Raw genomic sequence first — 17,215 nt, 5'->3', positions numbered from 1 at the left:
TAGAGTTCGAATAATTGTACTAAACAAATTATTTATCAGACATTATTACTAGGAAAAATAAAAATTCATCTCTTTTAACTACAAAGAAAAGGTGATAAATCACATCCACCTGTCAATTAAATTAAGCATTTACAATGATAACAGATAAAAGCAAACAAAATAACCGGAAATTCTACGTTAAATAAAAATAAAATGTAAACAAAGACAACTTTGACCGCTTTCTCGTTACAATGGACCAACGACAAATTAAAAAAATTTAATTATGAAAGTGAATTACATAAAAAGGAGGCCTCCCCTGTCCATCTTAATTAAGATTTCCAAAATTTCATCCTGCAAGACGAAATAAACACAGCAATATTTATTTGTTCAACCTTCCAGAATTGTTCCAAAACTTCATTCAAAGTTGAAAATAAAATTGAACTTCTTCTCGAGGCTTTTCTCGAGTGTTAGCGTATTTCACCGGACCCAGTATAGCGGTGTACAAGTATCGTATTCATATAAAAAGCAACCTGAGTTTGTCAGCTAAACGAGTTGCAATACAAGAAACTTGGCTTCCGGGATCCATCAAAGCTCTAGCACAATGAAAATGTCCGAATTTATCTTTAATTCTTAACGTAACGGTGGAGCAGAGTAACAACTGCAAGTGGTAACCGTTGAATCCGTTGCATTTTTTGTGGTAGAATTTAGTGTTGTGGTAGAAGTCTGGAAACCAGAAGTTAGAATACTGTGAAGTGAGGTGCAATAAATAGTGGTGTTTGTGAAATTTAAAATACCGTAGCCAGACGATAAACAATTAAAACATAAGCGATGGCGTTTAACTAATGCATGACGCTATTGGGGTTGTAGCAACGAATGCCACTGGGAAGAACTGCTTTGCGAGTTAATAAATCCAAGTAACCTCTAGATAATATTTAATATTATAAGAACGAAATCCCAAGCATCTTTCAATTTTAGTCATTTCAAGACGTGATTTCGCCCTCGATTTCGATTTACGTAATTCACCACTTGATTCCACAATTAAACCGGGAATATTCTGGATTTCATTCCAACACGGCGTCTCGAGTGATCTATGATGGTTATATCTATCCAATAAAGCTTGAACGGATATATCCTAATTGTCATCAAACGTAGGAATAGTTTTTACAATATTTAGAGGTACAACTATTATCTAAAAAATTATATTTTCCGTAATTGCAACGAATCACGGAGGTTTCCGTTAAATTTAGGTAGCGATACTCTGTTTAGTAGAAAGCGGACACTATCAGAGCTTGTTTCAAAACTCCGCTGGTAGACAAAACATAATTCGTCGACTGTAATTAAAAGTACCTATTGGGATAGCTTTACCGTAAATGCCATAGTTCAATTTCTACATTAAGTCAAGTAATTTCGCATTAACCTGACAGAACGACGTTTTTTGAAGAGAACTTCGTATAACTAATTCAAAACGTTTGGCGTCCAAAGTGCCCTAGTAATTCACATAAACGCTATCGTATGAATTTCACATTGGCTATCGATATTTCTTCATATTTATATCATTTCTCTGATTCTCGCTACCGTAGGTAAGTGTTTGATTTTTACAAACGAGGGCAGAGGCATAATGATCGAAGCAATGATGCGAATAAGAGCGAATTAAATTTGGTCGCCTGGTTCAAGACTTTGTAAATGCTGCTAGACCAGTTTGTAACTCCGTTTTTCCATTACTCTTGTTTGTCAGCAAACCATTGTTTCAAAGTAGCAAAAATAGTGGTTATTTTGGTACAATTGTTGACAAAACTTTGTTGTAAATGTAATAAATTAATGAGGATAATCTTTGTTTTCTTTAAAGCAATTTGTATAATGATAATTACGGATGACTCCTAGAACATGGTTCAGCTCAAATTGGAAAGATTCCATGCCGACAATCCCTTTGATCTTTACCGCGTTCGCCATTGCGTTTCCATATCCTTAAATTGGAATACCGATCTTGAGGCGACAATCATGACTGCCTGAAAAGTATTGCGTACAAACTGGAAGTCACCTATTTCAGACAATTTCGCTTTAATCGGTTTTCAAAAGAGCTATTTTAATTAGATAATAATTATGGCGACGTAACTGTGTATCAAATACGCTTTCTATTAAATTTTATTATAGCAATTAGACATGTTTAATAGATCATAGCCTTTGGTCCTTTGTCCATCAATAGATAGCAGTATGTCCTAACTGAAATCGTTTACAAACTATTTCTTCTAGTTAAACTTATCCTATCCACAATTTTGCATCTTCAAGCCAGCGGATGAATTGGGATGCAGGTTGAAGTCACAGTTGTATTGTGTAATAAATGTCTTATCAAACCTTTTCAATGACGTGTAAGCATAATTTATACATTATTCACGGTATTGATAAATTCATCCGGGGGGCACATCATTTAAATACGTTTGGAAGTGATAATTGTTGATAAATCCCTTCAACTCGGTGAGCTAAAGATGAGCGCCATTCAATCAAATAAGTTAATCTTGTTCACGTCATGTTTTGTGATCGCAATGTTATTGTTAGAGATACTAATAGGTTTTTTCATATACAAATCGGTTCAAAACGATGTGCAAAACAGTGTGACTAGGAAATGTGTTAGCAAAGAAGAATTCAGGCAGTTGATATACGACAAAGAAAACTGGAGACGATTTTGTGACGTCGTTGTGAGTAAAACAATTATAAACTGTTAACTGTTCGTTTAATTTCAGTACATTAAAAGCCGAAAGCGTAGGGCAGTAGCGCCATTCAAAAAACGAGTGGGTCCTCCAGGTCCTCCCGGGCCGCCGGGTCCTCCCGGTCCAACCGGACTCGATGGTCCTACAGGAGTTTCTGGTCCACCCGGCCCACCTGGTCCTGCCGGACAAAGTATTGAAGGACCAATGGGACCCCCCGGTATGTTACATAAATTAACTTACATCATTTAATTAAAAATTATAGGTTTGCAAGGTCCAAGTGGGTTACCAGGTAGCGTAGGACCAGTAGGCCCACCTGGAAATGCGGGATTTCCTGGTATCGCAGGTATGAGTGAGCTTAAAAAACGCAAACGGGAGATAGAGTAGACTTTTAACAGGGATGGATGGAATCCCAGGCCAGAAAGGTGAAAATGGGCACCGTGGAAGCGACGGAGTACCTGGGGCCAAGGGGGATAAAGGAGAGCAGGGCTTTTCAGGATTGCCTGGTAATTATTAATCGCTACAATTGTTTAAATAATATTGCGGTAACAGGACTACTTGGTCCAAGGGGAGTCGAAGGTAAGTGGTAGACTGTCAGTAGTCTGTTGACTTTGAATGACTAACAGGGCCAAAGGGCGATAAAGGAGAGGTCGGATGGGTAGGTGCTAAAGGCGATCATGGAGTGAAAGGGGAACCAGGTGTAGTCGGTAATGTGTTTAAGCATGGAAGGAAGAGGGTACATTGCCTTTGTAGGACAACCCGGGGAACGGGGTGCTCGTGGTAGTACCGGACTGCCTGGGGAGCGTGGCCCGAAAGGCGACCCGGGACCAGTTGGTCCACCTGGATCGCCAAGTAAATGTAATTCGTGCAAAGAGGAGCTCGACGATATTGGAATTGAAAACAGTTTAACCGAAGATACCATCAGATTCGCACGTGCAGGTACGATATATGCACGTAATTCCTCCGCTTACAACTATCTCATTTAAAGACTGCGTATCACTTACAATTGGAAAAAAAGAGTATTTTGGCTCTGCCGACGAATCTTATACAGCATTTATGATCGATTCCAATCCTCCCAAAGAGTCTGACTTTGGCCGATTTTGGGCAACTACCCACGACAATACGCAGCTACTGGAATTTCAGGACGCAACCATGCTAACCTTGAATAACCCGTCAAGGTGTATACGTTTCCTATAAATATCTCAAATACCTAACTAATTTTTCAGGATTCATAACCTCGAGATACCCGTCGATGGTAACTCGCTCGTAGTACATGATGGATTTCTATTTTACAAAATGAGTGGAATACCCAAAATCATTAGATACGATCTCAGAAATGATGTGACTGCTTCGCTTTTGATTCCAGGATTCGAAAACTGCAAAATGAAGCCTTTGTATCTAAGTGGTAACAACTACGTTGATTTTAGCATTGACCAAAACGGTCTGTGGGCTATCTTTTCTCGCGCAGATTCGGATTCTACCATAGTCATGAAAGTACTGAAATATTCAAACTTCGAAAAGTACTGTATCGTAAGCTTTTCAGATTGATCACTATGATATGAGTGTCGTGTATACGTGGGAAGTGCCGCTAAACAATAAACACGTTATTGATATGTTTATCGCAGCTGGAACCCTTTACACTCTCCAATTTTCTCCAACTTTCGAAATTGAAATAAACTTGACGATCAACTTTCTCTCAAGGAATGTCACAGAATTGCATATTCGAGGAATTGAACAAACCGGCGGTATTACTGCGGTCACGTACGATTACAAAAATGAGGTTTGTCATTCACAGTTTACCAACAGTAAGGAATTTTACTCAATCTTTTCAGCAACTTTTAATTGTCGATGGTAGAAAAAGAATTATTTATCCATTCTATTGTGATGATCAAGGAATACTGCCTACTTATGTGCGATCGGAGTAGTACATGATTTAATTATTTAAAAGGGCCAGTTCGTGTTCAGTTTAAGTAATTAAGGAGTCACAGATTACCTTTTCATAATTTTATGGGATTTTTTAACAAATAAATAAATATTTCTTGTTTTCTGAATTACCTGTTCTTACACATAATCAAGTTCGCTGACACCCCCGTCAAAATAGTCCTTACAAATTATGAACCTAACCGAATGGTAATGCGTGAGCGTAATTACATAGGTAACTATAGTAGTGCTATTTCATATGCTAACAGGAATGATACATTAGCTATAACATTTGCATAGAGAAATCAACCTTTAAATGAATAAGAAAGTAAAGGAAAAGAATGCCTTCCGAACTAGATACATATGGTTATGGTCTCATTGACCTGCAATTGGATTCGCAGGACAAAATCATCCCCAAATCCTTTCACAACATAAAATTGAATACTAAAGAATAGAAAATAAAGATACTCAACAAAGGAACAGGAACCAAAGGTTGACTGTCTCCTTAAAAACGCAAAAAATCATAATACAGAAGATAAAAAATAAATAAAATAGTATCAACATTAAACCTTAAAAGCTGTGTAAGTTGTAAAGGCGCCGGCACAAATTTTATAATTTTACGTTGTACCAAAATTTCAATTTGTATTGAATTCAGAAAGGATTCTAAGAACCTCGAATGATACCACTAACATAACACAAAAATTGGATTGAATTTGCGTTTGTATCGGGTGGCCAACAAGAAAGGAATCTCGGAATATAATAGAGATAGAGCTTTGGGGTAAAGCTTTTTTTTATTGATGCTTATAGTTTCATACAATCACCGTTACATATGAAATGTTGAAAGTTCAAATCCATTTCTTGAAGTAGGATAATTAAATCATAGCTTTAAATAGTTTCGACTTTCCAAAATGTGAAAAATCCCTAATTTTTAGGGGGATTCTTTCTTACCATGATTCCACTTGCACTTAAAAAATAATATAAAAGTATTACATATCCTAAATTAAATAACCAAACCCCATTGTTTGTGCAATTTTTATATATGTAACTGAAATATGATACTAATATCACTCACCTTGATCAATAGATAGGTGAACGACTAAGATTAATAAATAAGCTGTAGCGATACACCTAACACGCATCAAAACACTTACCACAATAATAATTCTATTTGAATTGAATGAAATCTTATCACCAAAAATTTCCCAGACTAAACTCAAATGAATGGATACATACTCCATCTATACATATAAACGAAATAAAACTATTAAACTTAAATATTCAACCGCTCCAAACCTTTGCTCCAACATTTCCCCCGAAATGAAGGATATTCACACTTCATAAAGCTACAGAAAAATAACCCTAAATTTGATGACACAAATTAATGAAATGAAATGATTTTCTTCTGCGTGGACTGTACGTATGGGCCACGGTGTAAGATATTTACACGGTGGTATGTGCAATTTCGAAACATCCATTTTTAGCCATTCTCGACCACTCGCCTAACATTGATTTATTGATGAATTGGTTAGGAAGGGGTCAAACCTCTCGATAGACAATCACTTATATTATTTTTACCGTCTACATTTTACCAAGAGGAGAGGTCTATTTGTGAATGAAAATTGGCAATTTCGAGGGACAAGTAGCAATCCAAATTGAGAGTGACCGAAGATTCAGGGAAAGCATAAAGTTTGCGAATATCCAAACGAGATTGGTAACTATCTACTATAAAATGTAGATATAATAGTCCACGAAATAAAGGTTTTGCCCTGGTAGAGGAAATAGCCAAAGGATCAAAATCTGTATCATACCAAAGGGCGCTGTCACCCTCGGTGTGGTTGCCACCACATCTCAGGGGTAGTAAATTTTTTATTGTAATTTTAGCACAGGAATAGATAGAAAAATTAATTCTAAGCAAAAAGTGTTGTATATGTACATTTTTTTTGGAAAGTTAATACTTCTCCAGTTATTTGCGATCAAAATATGAGTTTTTCATCGAAAAGGTTAATGTTTTTAATTGCTTAGTGGCGAAAAACTTGAAAAGTATGCATTTTGTAAAAGAAATAACGGCAAAACTATGCATTTTTCGAGAAAAACTTGTAGAGCACTTTTTAAAGTAGTTACGATGAAAATAAGGTAGATCCGTACTTTTTTCACCGAAAAAATCAACCCAAGCAACCCCCTAATGACCACCCTAATTAAAATTAGTTCTTTAGAAGTGTGACCAGTTTAGAAGACTTAATTTTGAAATACTTACCTAATTGAAGCTAAAAGTGAAAAACGAATTTCTGCAATTTTGTGAAAAACGTCTTTTTCTTCAAAATAACTACAAAACAACTGGAGATAACATAAAAAATGCTACAGCATCCAATTGTAGCTTTTTTATTCCAAGCATTTTCCTCACCGGGAAATTTCTGTACGACAAAAATTAAGTGAGATAGACGTATATAGACGCGTATTTATATGCAATCACTACCTTGTTTTAGCCCTTTAAGCTCACACCATTTTAAAACTAAGAGTTTTAAAGGGATGTGATGGAAATAGCCTTGTGGCCATCCAACTTGGATGAATAAAAATGTTGCAATTAAAATTTGTGAACGTTCGTATTTTCGCCATATCTCTGCTTAGAAAACAGATATCAAAATGCGGTTTTCACTGATATTCTCACTTTTTCATCTTATTTGATAATACCATATAAGAATTATATCGTGAATTTTCCAAAAAAAACTGCAAAGTTTATATCAATGTCCCATCGCGCCCTATAACACTCATCACGTTTACTAAAAAGACTCTATTCATGTAAAATCTAATTCCACGAAGAGAGCTCATTCCAACAACACCTATTATGTAAAAATCTGTTAACCTAATCCGAAATTACATTCAAGAGATGTTTCCTTCCCCCACCTCTCATATTTTATGAGCTAGAGCAATATGTGCTGCAACAAAATGATGCAAAATTGATACGAGGTTGCTATGCATGTATTTTTTATGCCTGTTTGTTGGGTATATTTTAGAAAAAAAAGTCATTTTCTACTTAAACATGAATCGTACGCCCTCTAGCGGCGAAGCTAGAAACTTGAAAATAATTTCCAGCGATTTCTCTTGGCCCCTTTTGTTAACAAAATTTTTTCGCGAGGCGGTGCAATTAACGGTTCCATAGATATAATAATAATAATAATAATAATAATAATGCCATGAAGAGACCTTTGTGCCTGCTTCTCAACCGCTTGTGGATGGGACCAGCGCAAAGGATACCTCCAAAAGACGGATGAAATGGGACGAAGGGATGAATCGCTTCATTTTCGGTACGTATCTGGAGATCACGAAGATGGAAACGGACAGGACAGCATACAGAGGTAAACTATATCACGCGTTCATTACACAATACCCACATTTAGCACACTTGACAGAACAACGCATTGCAGACCAACGTAGAGTTATCATTAAAAATACACTCCTTACATTAGACACACAGGAACAAATCAGGCACGTGCTTACATACTCTTTCGGGATTATACGTTGGACAAATACAGATTTAGAACAAATACAGAGAAACACACGTACACTATTAACAAAACACCATATACATCACCCTCACTCCTCCACTATACGACTTTACCTTCCTCGTTCGGAAGGAGGTAGAGGACTTACAGATATAAAACTATTGCACCAAACACAAATACACAATTTGCGACAATACTTTTATAACAAATCAGATACTTCAGTCTTACACAAAACAGTAACATATGCAGACAAATCTTACACACCACTTAACCTACACGAAACTAATGTACTCCCACCCACATCCAAACTTACATACATCACAAATAACATACAGACATGGAACCAAAAGCCTTTACATGGACGATTTCCACAAGAGGTTGGCCAGGATTGTGTTGACTCTATAGCAACGCACAGTTGGTTGTCTGAATGTGATGTCTTCCCGGAGACTGAGGGTTTCATGTTAGCAATACAAGACCAGGTCATTAACACACGCAACTATAAAAAACACATACATAAAGATAAAACAGTGACAAATGATTCTTGTCGACTTTGTTCACAAACATCAGAAACAATCCAACATATAATATCGGCATGCACACGACTTGCACAAACTGAATACAAACATCGACACGATCAGGTAGCTAAAATCATACATCAAAAATTAGCACTTAAACACAATCTCATAACAGATACGACACCATACTACAAATACACGCCACAGATCATACTCGAAAACAACACACACAAATTATATTGGGACAGGACACTACTCACAGACAAAACTATCCACAATAATAGACCAGACATTACACTTATAGATAAAACACAAAAATCCATTTGTATTATAGACATTGCCATCCCCAACACTAACAACTTAACTAAAACACATGCAGAAAAACACCGCAAATACACCGATATAGCTATCGAGCTTAAGACGCAATGGAGAATGAAATCTACTGTTATAGTTCCCATTATTCTTAGTGCTACTGGAGTTATACCAAAGACAATACACCACAATTTACAACTATTAGGTTTAGACAAAAACACATACAAACATTTACAAAAAGCAGTCATTATCAACACATGCCATATTGTTCGTAAATTTCTAAACATAACACAAGATACTACATACAGAAATGATCCACAACGTATACATGTAAACAACAGTACTCGCTCACAACACGGTACACAACATACTGTAATATCTCCACCTCTAACCCAAACAAACACACAAATACAACTTACCGAACAAACAAGTACAACAAATGATACAACATATACTACAATCAGAGATTCACCTCTGAAGCAAACCACATTATCACCACCCATTAGTATTCAACCCAAACGCAAAAGCCTAAACAGCACTTTAGACTCACAACATGACACACAACATACTGTAATATTTCCAAACTTAACTCAACCAATCACACAAACACAACTTCCTGAACAAACAAACGCAATAAATACAAGTAACGCAACACGCACTACAAAGACGCCCTCACCCACACGGCCTAGCACAGCTAAAAAACACAATACTCTTTCTTCTCAGAAACACACCACGTTATCACAAACACAACCCACTCGTACTCAACCCAAACGCAACAACCTTAACAGCACTACAGGCTCACAAAATACTGTAATGTCTCCACCAATAACCCATGCAACAACAGAAATACAACTTCAAGAACAAAGAAACACCATAAATACAAGTAACGCAACATGCACTACAAAGACAGGTCCATCCAATAAAGTTACACGCCCTAGCACATTTAAAAAACACAAAACTCCTTCTTCACAGAAACACACCACATTTTCACAACCCACTCGTATTCAACCGAAACGCAAAAACCTTAACAGAACTACAGGCTCACAACATACTAAAATATCTCCAGCAAAAACCCAAGCAACCTCTCAAATACAACCTCAAGAACAAAGAAACACCATAAATACAACTAACGCAACATGCACTACAAAGACAGGTCCACCCAATAAAATTACACGCCCTAGCACAGTTAAAAAACACATAACTCCTTCTTCACAGAAACACACCACATTTTCACAACCCACTCGTATTCAACCGCAACGCAAAAACCTTAACAGAACTACAGGCTCACAACATACTAAAATATCTCCACCAAAAACCCAAGCAACTTCACAAATACAACCTCAAGAACAAAGAAACATCATAAATACAAGTAACGCAACATGCACTACAAAGGCAGGTCCACCCAATAAAGTTACACGCCCTAGCACAATTAAAAAACACATAACTCCTTCTTCACCGAAGCACACCACGTTATCACAACCCACTCGTATTCAACCCAAACGCAAAAACCTATACAGCACTACTAGCTCACAAAATACTGTAATATCTCCATCAATAACCCAAGCAACCTCACAAATACAACCTCAAGAACAAAGAAACACCATAAACACAAGTAACGCAACATGTACTACAAAGACAGGTCCATCCAATAAAGTTACACGCCCTAGCACAGTTAAAAAACACAATACTCCTTCTTCTCAGAAACAACCCACTCGTATACAACCGAAACGCAAAAACCTTAACAGCACCACAGGCTCACAAAATACTGCAATATCTCCACCAAAAACCCAAGCAACCTCACAAATACGACCTCAGGAACAAAGAAACACCATAAATACAATTAAAAAACACAAAACTCCTTCTTCACAGAAGCACACCACGTTATCACAACCCACTCGTATTCAACCCAAACGCAAAGCCAAAGAAACACTTACACAATAAACTCCATTTAATAAAATTACAGGAATTATAATAATGATTTTTTTTGTTTTGTTTTGTTTTCCTCTTTCCTGATAGCGTTGGCGTTGGTAAGTACGAATTACATACTATCCCTAGATGTCCAATGTGAGTGTGCGAATATTTATTTTATTTTTTAATTTTTTTTTTTCTTTAGAACCCTACATAACTTCACTAGACACAGACACAGACACTAATCGTTACTTGATTTTAATCCGTGCGATTAGTTAACCAGGCTAGACCTGAGTTCTCACAAGAAACACCGACCATAATAATAATGCCTTTATTAGAATAGGCGTAGTTCAGCCATAGGGCTGCTCTTCCACTAAACCTATACAACTGGTAAGCACAAATTAACAACGCATTTACAATAACGGTGGCAAACTAACATAACAATTAACTTTAACAAATGCAATATTACGCAAACCAAATTTCAGGTCATTGTTGTGATAACAGAAACACTTTATATTTAATTTTAAACAACGATTTAGGCAACGAACGTAGATAGGGTGTGAGTGAGTTATACAAAGATACAGAGGCGTATGTGAAGGATCTCTCAAAAAAGGATGTGCGGTGTTGAGGAATTATTAGGTAGTCAAGTTTCCTAAGCATACGGTTATGACACTCTTTCCGAGGAATTAGCATATTTTTTATATACTGGGGAGTTGACGTCAACATAACATTTTGAACAAAGGATGCCTGGTGTAATTTACGTCTATTAGCCATATTTAACCACTGAAGCTCAAGTAATTTTTGAGAGATGTGATCGCTATATTTTAGATTAAATATGAATCGAATGCAAGTATTTTGCACCCGTTGTATTCGCGTTATAGTCGTGGAGTCTAGACAAGGGCCATACAATATATCTCCATAATTGAATATCGAAAGATATGGCCTGTGACCATTATTGGGACACTTTGTATATAATAAAAAAAATTTGGGGCCATACTGGATAGTGCTGTTGCACGTTTCCACGTTATCTCGATACGATCAGGGCAAGAATAGCGATTTTGACATCTTTCTGTGCAAATGCTATACAGTATTTCCACATTTTCCGAACAAAATCAGCGATAAATCACGAATTTGAGCCAACTTTATTAAAATGCACGTTATCCATGAAAGTGCATGGCATTCACTTTTTAGACATTACGGTACTAAGCGACTACACGTTTTGCTAAAAAAAAATCAATGCGTAAATAACGGTTGCGCCACTTCATAGTCAAAACGTACCTCTTGAGCATCTAACTGATGCGTTTAGACATATTTCTAACGAAATTGCGCACACATAACGAGTTCTCTTGTTATTCTTAGAATTATGCAAGGTTTTAGACTATTTTGTACCTGTGCCGCCTTGATGAAAATCAAATTTTAAAAAAAGGTATGATTTCAACTTAAATAAATTGGTTTTAAATCAATATTTATAAGTCCAGTGAATAACAGAAGCATTCATGTCAAAACAAAATAAAATCTTTGATAATATTTATTCTTATTAGGAGCATTATAGCTAAATGGAACCAAAAATTGTAATAAAAAAACGGATATTATGTTTCACATGCTACCGTATTAACAATATTTTAGTTCGAATGAGCATTTTTTGGGAATGCAGGTGGTTTTCGTACGTAGTACGTACCAGGAGGTCCTCATGAATCACTAAGCATCGTGACCGTAATTAGAACTAAATTACCTAGATATACAAAGAACAGTAGCCATACACGTTTTTGAAATCAATGCCAATCAGCAATCTCGAAATGTTATAAAATAAATGATGGCACCATAGATAGAGTAGATAGAATTCACCACCAACTGATGTTTATTTTCTGATACGTCCACGATGTCGTAACCTTATGACGTAAAAAGAAGATAAACCAACTGCGGGAATCACCAATATACATATATACTTTAGCAATAAGTTTGTGAACGAGCTCCTTCAGTTACCAGTTAGTTCGTCAACTATAAAATGAATTCTTCACAGACTACCAAAACCGTTATATTCGCATTCACACTGTGTGCATTATTCATACTCTTATTACAAGTGCTTTTTGGAATTTATATGTACAATTTTATAAAAACTGATTGTCGGGAAGAATTTCTTAAAGAAATTCGTAAAGGTGTCTGCAAAGAGGAATTTCTAACATTACTTGGCAATAAAAGGCTCTTAAAAAATGTTTGTGTTGAAATAGGTTGTAACAGCATTCCTTCGGATATGTCAAGTTATAAAGTAAGTACACTATTATAGCGAAATTGGCTGTAGCATTTAAATTTTAGCAGAACTACCCCACCAGCATATTCAGTCGGCATAAACGAGGTGTTGATCAAGGTTTCACACACCCCCATCAATTTGTACCGCTATCAATTTCAAATCCTATTGTGCCTCATAAACCAGGTTGACTGTGTACCACAATAATGGCATTAAACTTACTCATTTCAATAGGGCAAACTTCGCGTGTTAATCAGCGCAATTCGGCCGGACTTCCATGTCCGCCAGGTCCTCCAGGACCACCGGGACCCCCGGGTGTGCAAGGAATAGCTGGACCAATAGGACCACCAGGTATTGTACTAGAACCCAGACCAAAGTAGGTTTTTTCCCCCAGTTGTCCCAATACTTTAATCGGAATGAATATGTGGACCTGTCTTGTAGGGCCAATAGGAGTAAGTGGAATACCTGCTGTACCCTGTAAAAATGGTATTAATGGCATTCCAGGTCCTCCGGGCCTACCTGGTAAGCAGCAGCGTATCATTTCTATTATAATTCAAGTACCCGGTTAGGTCGAGACGGATATCAAGGAATTCCAGGACCAATGGGTTCGAAAGGAGACAAAGGTTTACCTGGAAAGGAAGGTACTCCCGGCGTCCCAGGTAACCTATTTGTATCATGGACGATTGTTCTAGTATTAATTGTAGGCATTCACGGCGAACAAGGAAAAGTTGGTCCACCCGGTCCGAAAGGTGAACAGGGCATACCAGGTACAAATTATGAGTATTTTTGCGGATTTAATGCGTTTTTAACATGCTTGTATTTTGTTTCAGGTCTATCAGGAGTGAAAGGGATGAAAGGAGATCCGGGGTTGAATGGGCCTCACGGAGAAAAGGGCTTTCCGGGTAAAGAAGGAACCAAGGGCAGTTTGATTTTTTACATTTTATCTTTTAGGTAAGGACGGACTTTCAGGAATAAAAGGAGAAGCTGGAGCTCCTGGCGTAAAGGGTCTTAAAGGCGATGAAGGGAAACAGGGATCTGCTGGTTTTGACGGGCGAGATGGTCTCCCGGGAGTACAAGGAATTAAAGGACCAATGGGTTCGAAAGGAGATAAAGGCTTACCTGGAAAGGAAGGTACTCCCGGCGTCTCAGGTAACCTATTTGTCTCATGGATGATTGTTCTAGTGTTAATTGTAGGTATTCACGGCGAACAAGGAAAAGTTGGTCCATCGGGTCCAAAAGGTGAACAGGGCATACCAGGTACCAATTATGAAAATTTTTGCGGATTTAATGCGTTTTTAACATGTTTGTATTTTGTTTCAGGTCTATCAGGGGTGAAAGGAATGAAAGGAGATACGGGATTGAATGGGCCTCACGGAGAAAAGGGCTCTCCGGGTAAAGAAGGAACCAAGGGCAGTTTGATTTTTTACATTTTATCTTTTAGGTAAGGACGGACTTTCAGGAATAAAAGGAGAAGCTGGAGCTCCTGGCGTAAAGGGTCTTAAAGGCGATGCAGGGAAACAAGGATCTGCTGGTTTTGACGGGCGAGATGGTCTACCGGGAGTACAAGGAATTAAAGGACCAATGGGTTCGAAAGGAGATAAAGGCTTACCTGGAAAGGAAGGTACTCCCGGCGTCTCAGGTAACCTATTTGTCTCATGGATGATTGTTCTAGTGTTAATTGTAGGTATTCACGGTGAACAAGGAAAAGTTGGTCCATCGGGTCCAAAAGGTGAACAGGGCATACCAGGTACCAATTATGAAAATTTTTGCGGATTTAATGCGTTTTTAACATGTTTGTATTTTGTTTCAGGTCTGTCAGGGGTGAAAGGAATGAAAGGAGATCCGGGATTGAATGGGCCTCACGGAGAAAAGGGCTCTCCGGGTAAAGAAGGAACCAAGGGAAACCCCGGAAACCCTGGTAATACGAGTATAATTTGTTAGACAGTTTAGTTTTTTTACATTTTATCTTTTAGGTAAGGACGGACTTTCAGGAATAAAAGGAGAAGCTGGAGCTCCTGGCGTAAAGGGTCTTAAAGGCGATGAAGGAAAACAAGGATCTGCAGGTTTTAACGGGCGAGATGGTCTCCCGGGAGTACAAGGAATTAAAGGGGAAAAGGGGGACCTCGGTCCTCCTGGACCACATGGTAAAGAAGGACTAATTGGACCGCGAGGAATGCCAGGTTTTTCTTCAGATGATTTTTCTTGTTATTCATAACTGACCGTTAGGTCAATGCAGATCCGAATGTAGAGAATCGGAACAAAACTTCAGTTTAATAAGCATTACTAAACTACAGAACGGCAATTATACTGGTGGTAATTTTAGCAAAACAGGTAAACGTGTAGGTACCAACTGCCTTAAATACTTAGATGCTTCTAGAATGCTCTTCATTTGTGTTAGGCGAAAAAGAAGGGCTTGGAAAGGTTGACGAGGCATATACCTCCTTTATGGTAGATTCTAAACCACCAAGCGATAAAGACAGCAACAAGTATTGGACTACCACAAGCGATAACCTGAAATTATTCGAATTTGAAAACATATACTCGTTTATTAGCAATGCACCTTCAAGGTAAATAAAGGCGAAGTCCTTCGGAAATTAAATTGTATTTTAGGATATATGACCTAGATGTTGCATTTGATGGGAATGCGCATGTTATTTACAGTGGTTTCTTTTTTTACAAGGTAAAAGGAAGTAAACCAAAGATAATTAAGTATGACTTCAAAAATGAAAAAAGCCAAACCCTTTCCATACCTGATCTTTCAAAGCCCGATAGGAAACGTTTGTATTTAAACGGATACAACTTATTTGATTTTAGTGTTGACCAAAATGGGCTATGGGTGGTTTTCACAATTCAAGATTATATGGGTGTTGCTAGGGTGTGAACCATACCCGTTAGAAAACGTATTAAACTATATTTTCTAGATTAACCATGACGATATGCGCATCCAAGACATGTGGACGATTACTTTAAACCATAACCAAATTATAGACACGTTTGTGATATCGGGTGTAGTTTACACTTTGGAATTTACGTTAACATCTGAAGTACAGATCCGTTGGGCCTTTAATTTGGTTTCCAATACGTCAACTGAAGTGAATCTAGGAGGAATTCACCAAACCGGTGGAATTACAATGGCGACTTATAATTATAGGAATAACGTAACTACATATTTGCATGTTCTTAGGTTGGTAATGAGTTTCGCTTGTTTTCAGGAACTGCTGCTTGTTGACGGCGGAAAAAGGATAATTTACCCTTTCTTCTGTGATGATGGAATTGTACCTACAGATGTTCGAGCCGAGTAATTCAAATGTAAAAATTTAGCAATAATGTAGTACGCATCTCAAATCTTAAGCGACTCAAAGTATGTAAGCGTAAAAAAATCTTAAAAAGTTGTTAAAAAATCCTATGGTTTATTATGTGCTTAAACCGTGATCATAAAGCTCCGAGTGTGGGGTGAAAGCTCAAAAGGCATAAGCTTACAAACTTACAAACTCATGATTAGGTCAAATAAGCATCCGCAGCAAACTGGTAAAGATGATCGACCGACACTTTACACAATTCAAAAAAAATTAAAGAAACATATTTATCGTTGGAAACGGTGTTTTCTTTAGGTTACGAATAGTACGACCCTCCCTTGAGAAAAGCTCCCTCCCGGAAAAATTGAAAACTGGATCGCTTGGTGATACAGTGGAATCCTTTTCTGGCCTGCTTCGTACAAAATTTCTTCTCATTGTATAAAAATGTTCAGGATAATGAAGGTCGACCGTGTTCAAAACGTTGTTTGTGCACAAGAATAAAAAGCCAAATTTCTACTACCCTGCACACGATAATTTTTCGATTTATAATTTGAATTTCAGATTGTGCAACTTTGAAATGAGGTCACCGAACGTACGGATAATGCGTCTCTCTAGTGTAACGCTTTAAGAATAGTTCTCAACTTGTAACGGCGAATCAATGTTGAGCAAGTAATACTTCCTGCACTAAACGATTCATTCTTTGTGATTTAGATCAACATTTTAATTCTTTAGTTTAGAGTATTATGTACAGTTCTACTTTCTGCTAAGTACATTATACCACAACCGATTTAATTCCTTTTGTAAGGACTTATTTTGCTTTCTAATTCAATACGCGTCC

The 17,215-nt window shown here is 37.3% G+C and overlaps 2 protein-coding genes across 6 annotated transcripts; both read left to right on the top strand.

Moving 5' to 3' along the window:
• The first annotated feature begins 226 nt into the window (after positions 1–226).
• On the top strand, positions 227–4,732 carry LOC116172497 (collagen alpha-1(II) chain-like). Of its 3 annotated transcripts, none has more exons than XM_031489737.1 (11): positions 232–2,669; positions 2,718–2,901; positions 2,947–3,027; positions 3,080–3,187; positions 3,234–3,260; positions 3,308–3,388; positions 3,435–3,620; positions 3,670–3,859; positions 3,908–4,175; positions 4,225–4,461; positions 4,514–4,732. In XM_031489737.1, exons 1-11 carry the CDS (start codon positions 2,463–2,465, stop codon positions 4,604–4,606), a joined length of 1,662 nt encoding a protein of 553 aa, XP_031345597.1. In that variant the 5' UTR covers positions 232–2,462; the 3' UTR covers positions 4,607–4,732. The 3 variants fall into 3 exon arrangements, with proteins under 3 accessions (XP_031345604.1, XP_031345597.1, XP_031345589.1); XM_031489729.1 differs by having other exon boundaries at positions 232–2,672; XM_031489744.1 differs by lacking the exons at positions 4,225–4,461; positions 4,514–4,732 and having other exon boundaries at positions 227–2,672; positions 3,670–3,861; positions 3,908–4,048.
• An 8,063-nt stretch (positions 4,733–12,795) lies between these two features.
• Positions 12,796–16,672, top strand: LOC116172465 (collagen alpha-2(IX) chain-like). Of its 3 annotated transcripts, none has more exons than XM_031489695.1 (19): positions 12,796–13,102; positions 13,153–13,267; positions 13,316–13,432; positions 13,523–13,603; positions 13,651–13,740; positions 13,786–13,848; positions 13,912–13,983; positions 14,033–14,230; positions 14,276–14,338; positions 14,402–14,473; positions 14,523–14,720; positions 14,766–14,828; positions 14,892–14,999; positions 15,055–15,261; positions 15,308–15,412; positions 15,459–15,648; positions 15,692–15,956; positions 16,003–16,239; positions 16,294–16,672. In XM_031489695.1, the coding sequence occupies exons 1-19, from the start codon at positions 12,842–12,844 to the stop codon at positions 16,381–16,383; spliced, it is 2,595 nt and encodes an 864-aa protein (XP_031345555.1). In that variant the 5' UTR covers positions 12,796–12,841; the 3' UTR covers positions 16,384–16,672. The 3 variants fall into 3 exon arrangements, 2 of the variants coding, with proteins under 2 accessions (XP_031345555.1, XP_031345548.1); XM_031489688.1 differs by having other exon boundaries at positions 12,797–13,102; positions 13,150–13,267; XR_004145666.1 differs by lacking the exons at positions 15,692–15,956; positions 16,003–16,239; positions 16,294–16,672 and having other exon boundaries at positions 13,150–13,267; positions 15,318–15,412; positions 15,459–15,600.
• The last annotated feature ends 543 nt before the right edge of the window (positions 16,673–17,215 follow it).

The sequence above is a fragment of the Photinus pyralis genome, unplaced genomic scaffold, assembly GCF_008802855.1.
Source record: "Photinus pyralis isolate 1611_PpyrPB1 unplaced genomic scaffold, Ppyr1.3 Ppyr1.4_LG1, whole genome shotgun sequence".
Taxonomy (NCBI): Eukaryota; Metazoa; Arthropoda; class Insecta; order Coleoptera; family Lampyridae; genus Photinus; species Photinus pyralis.
This window is presented reverse-complemented; position numbering and strand designations above follow the sequence as displayed.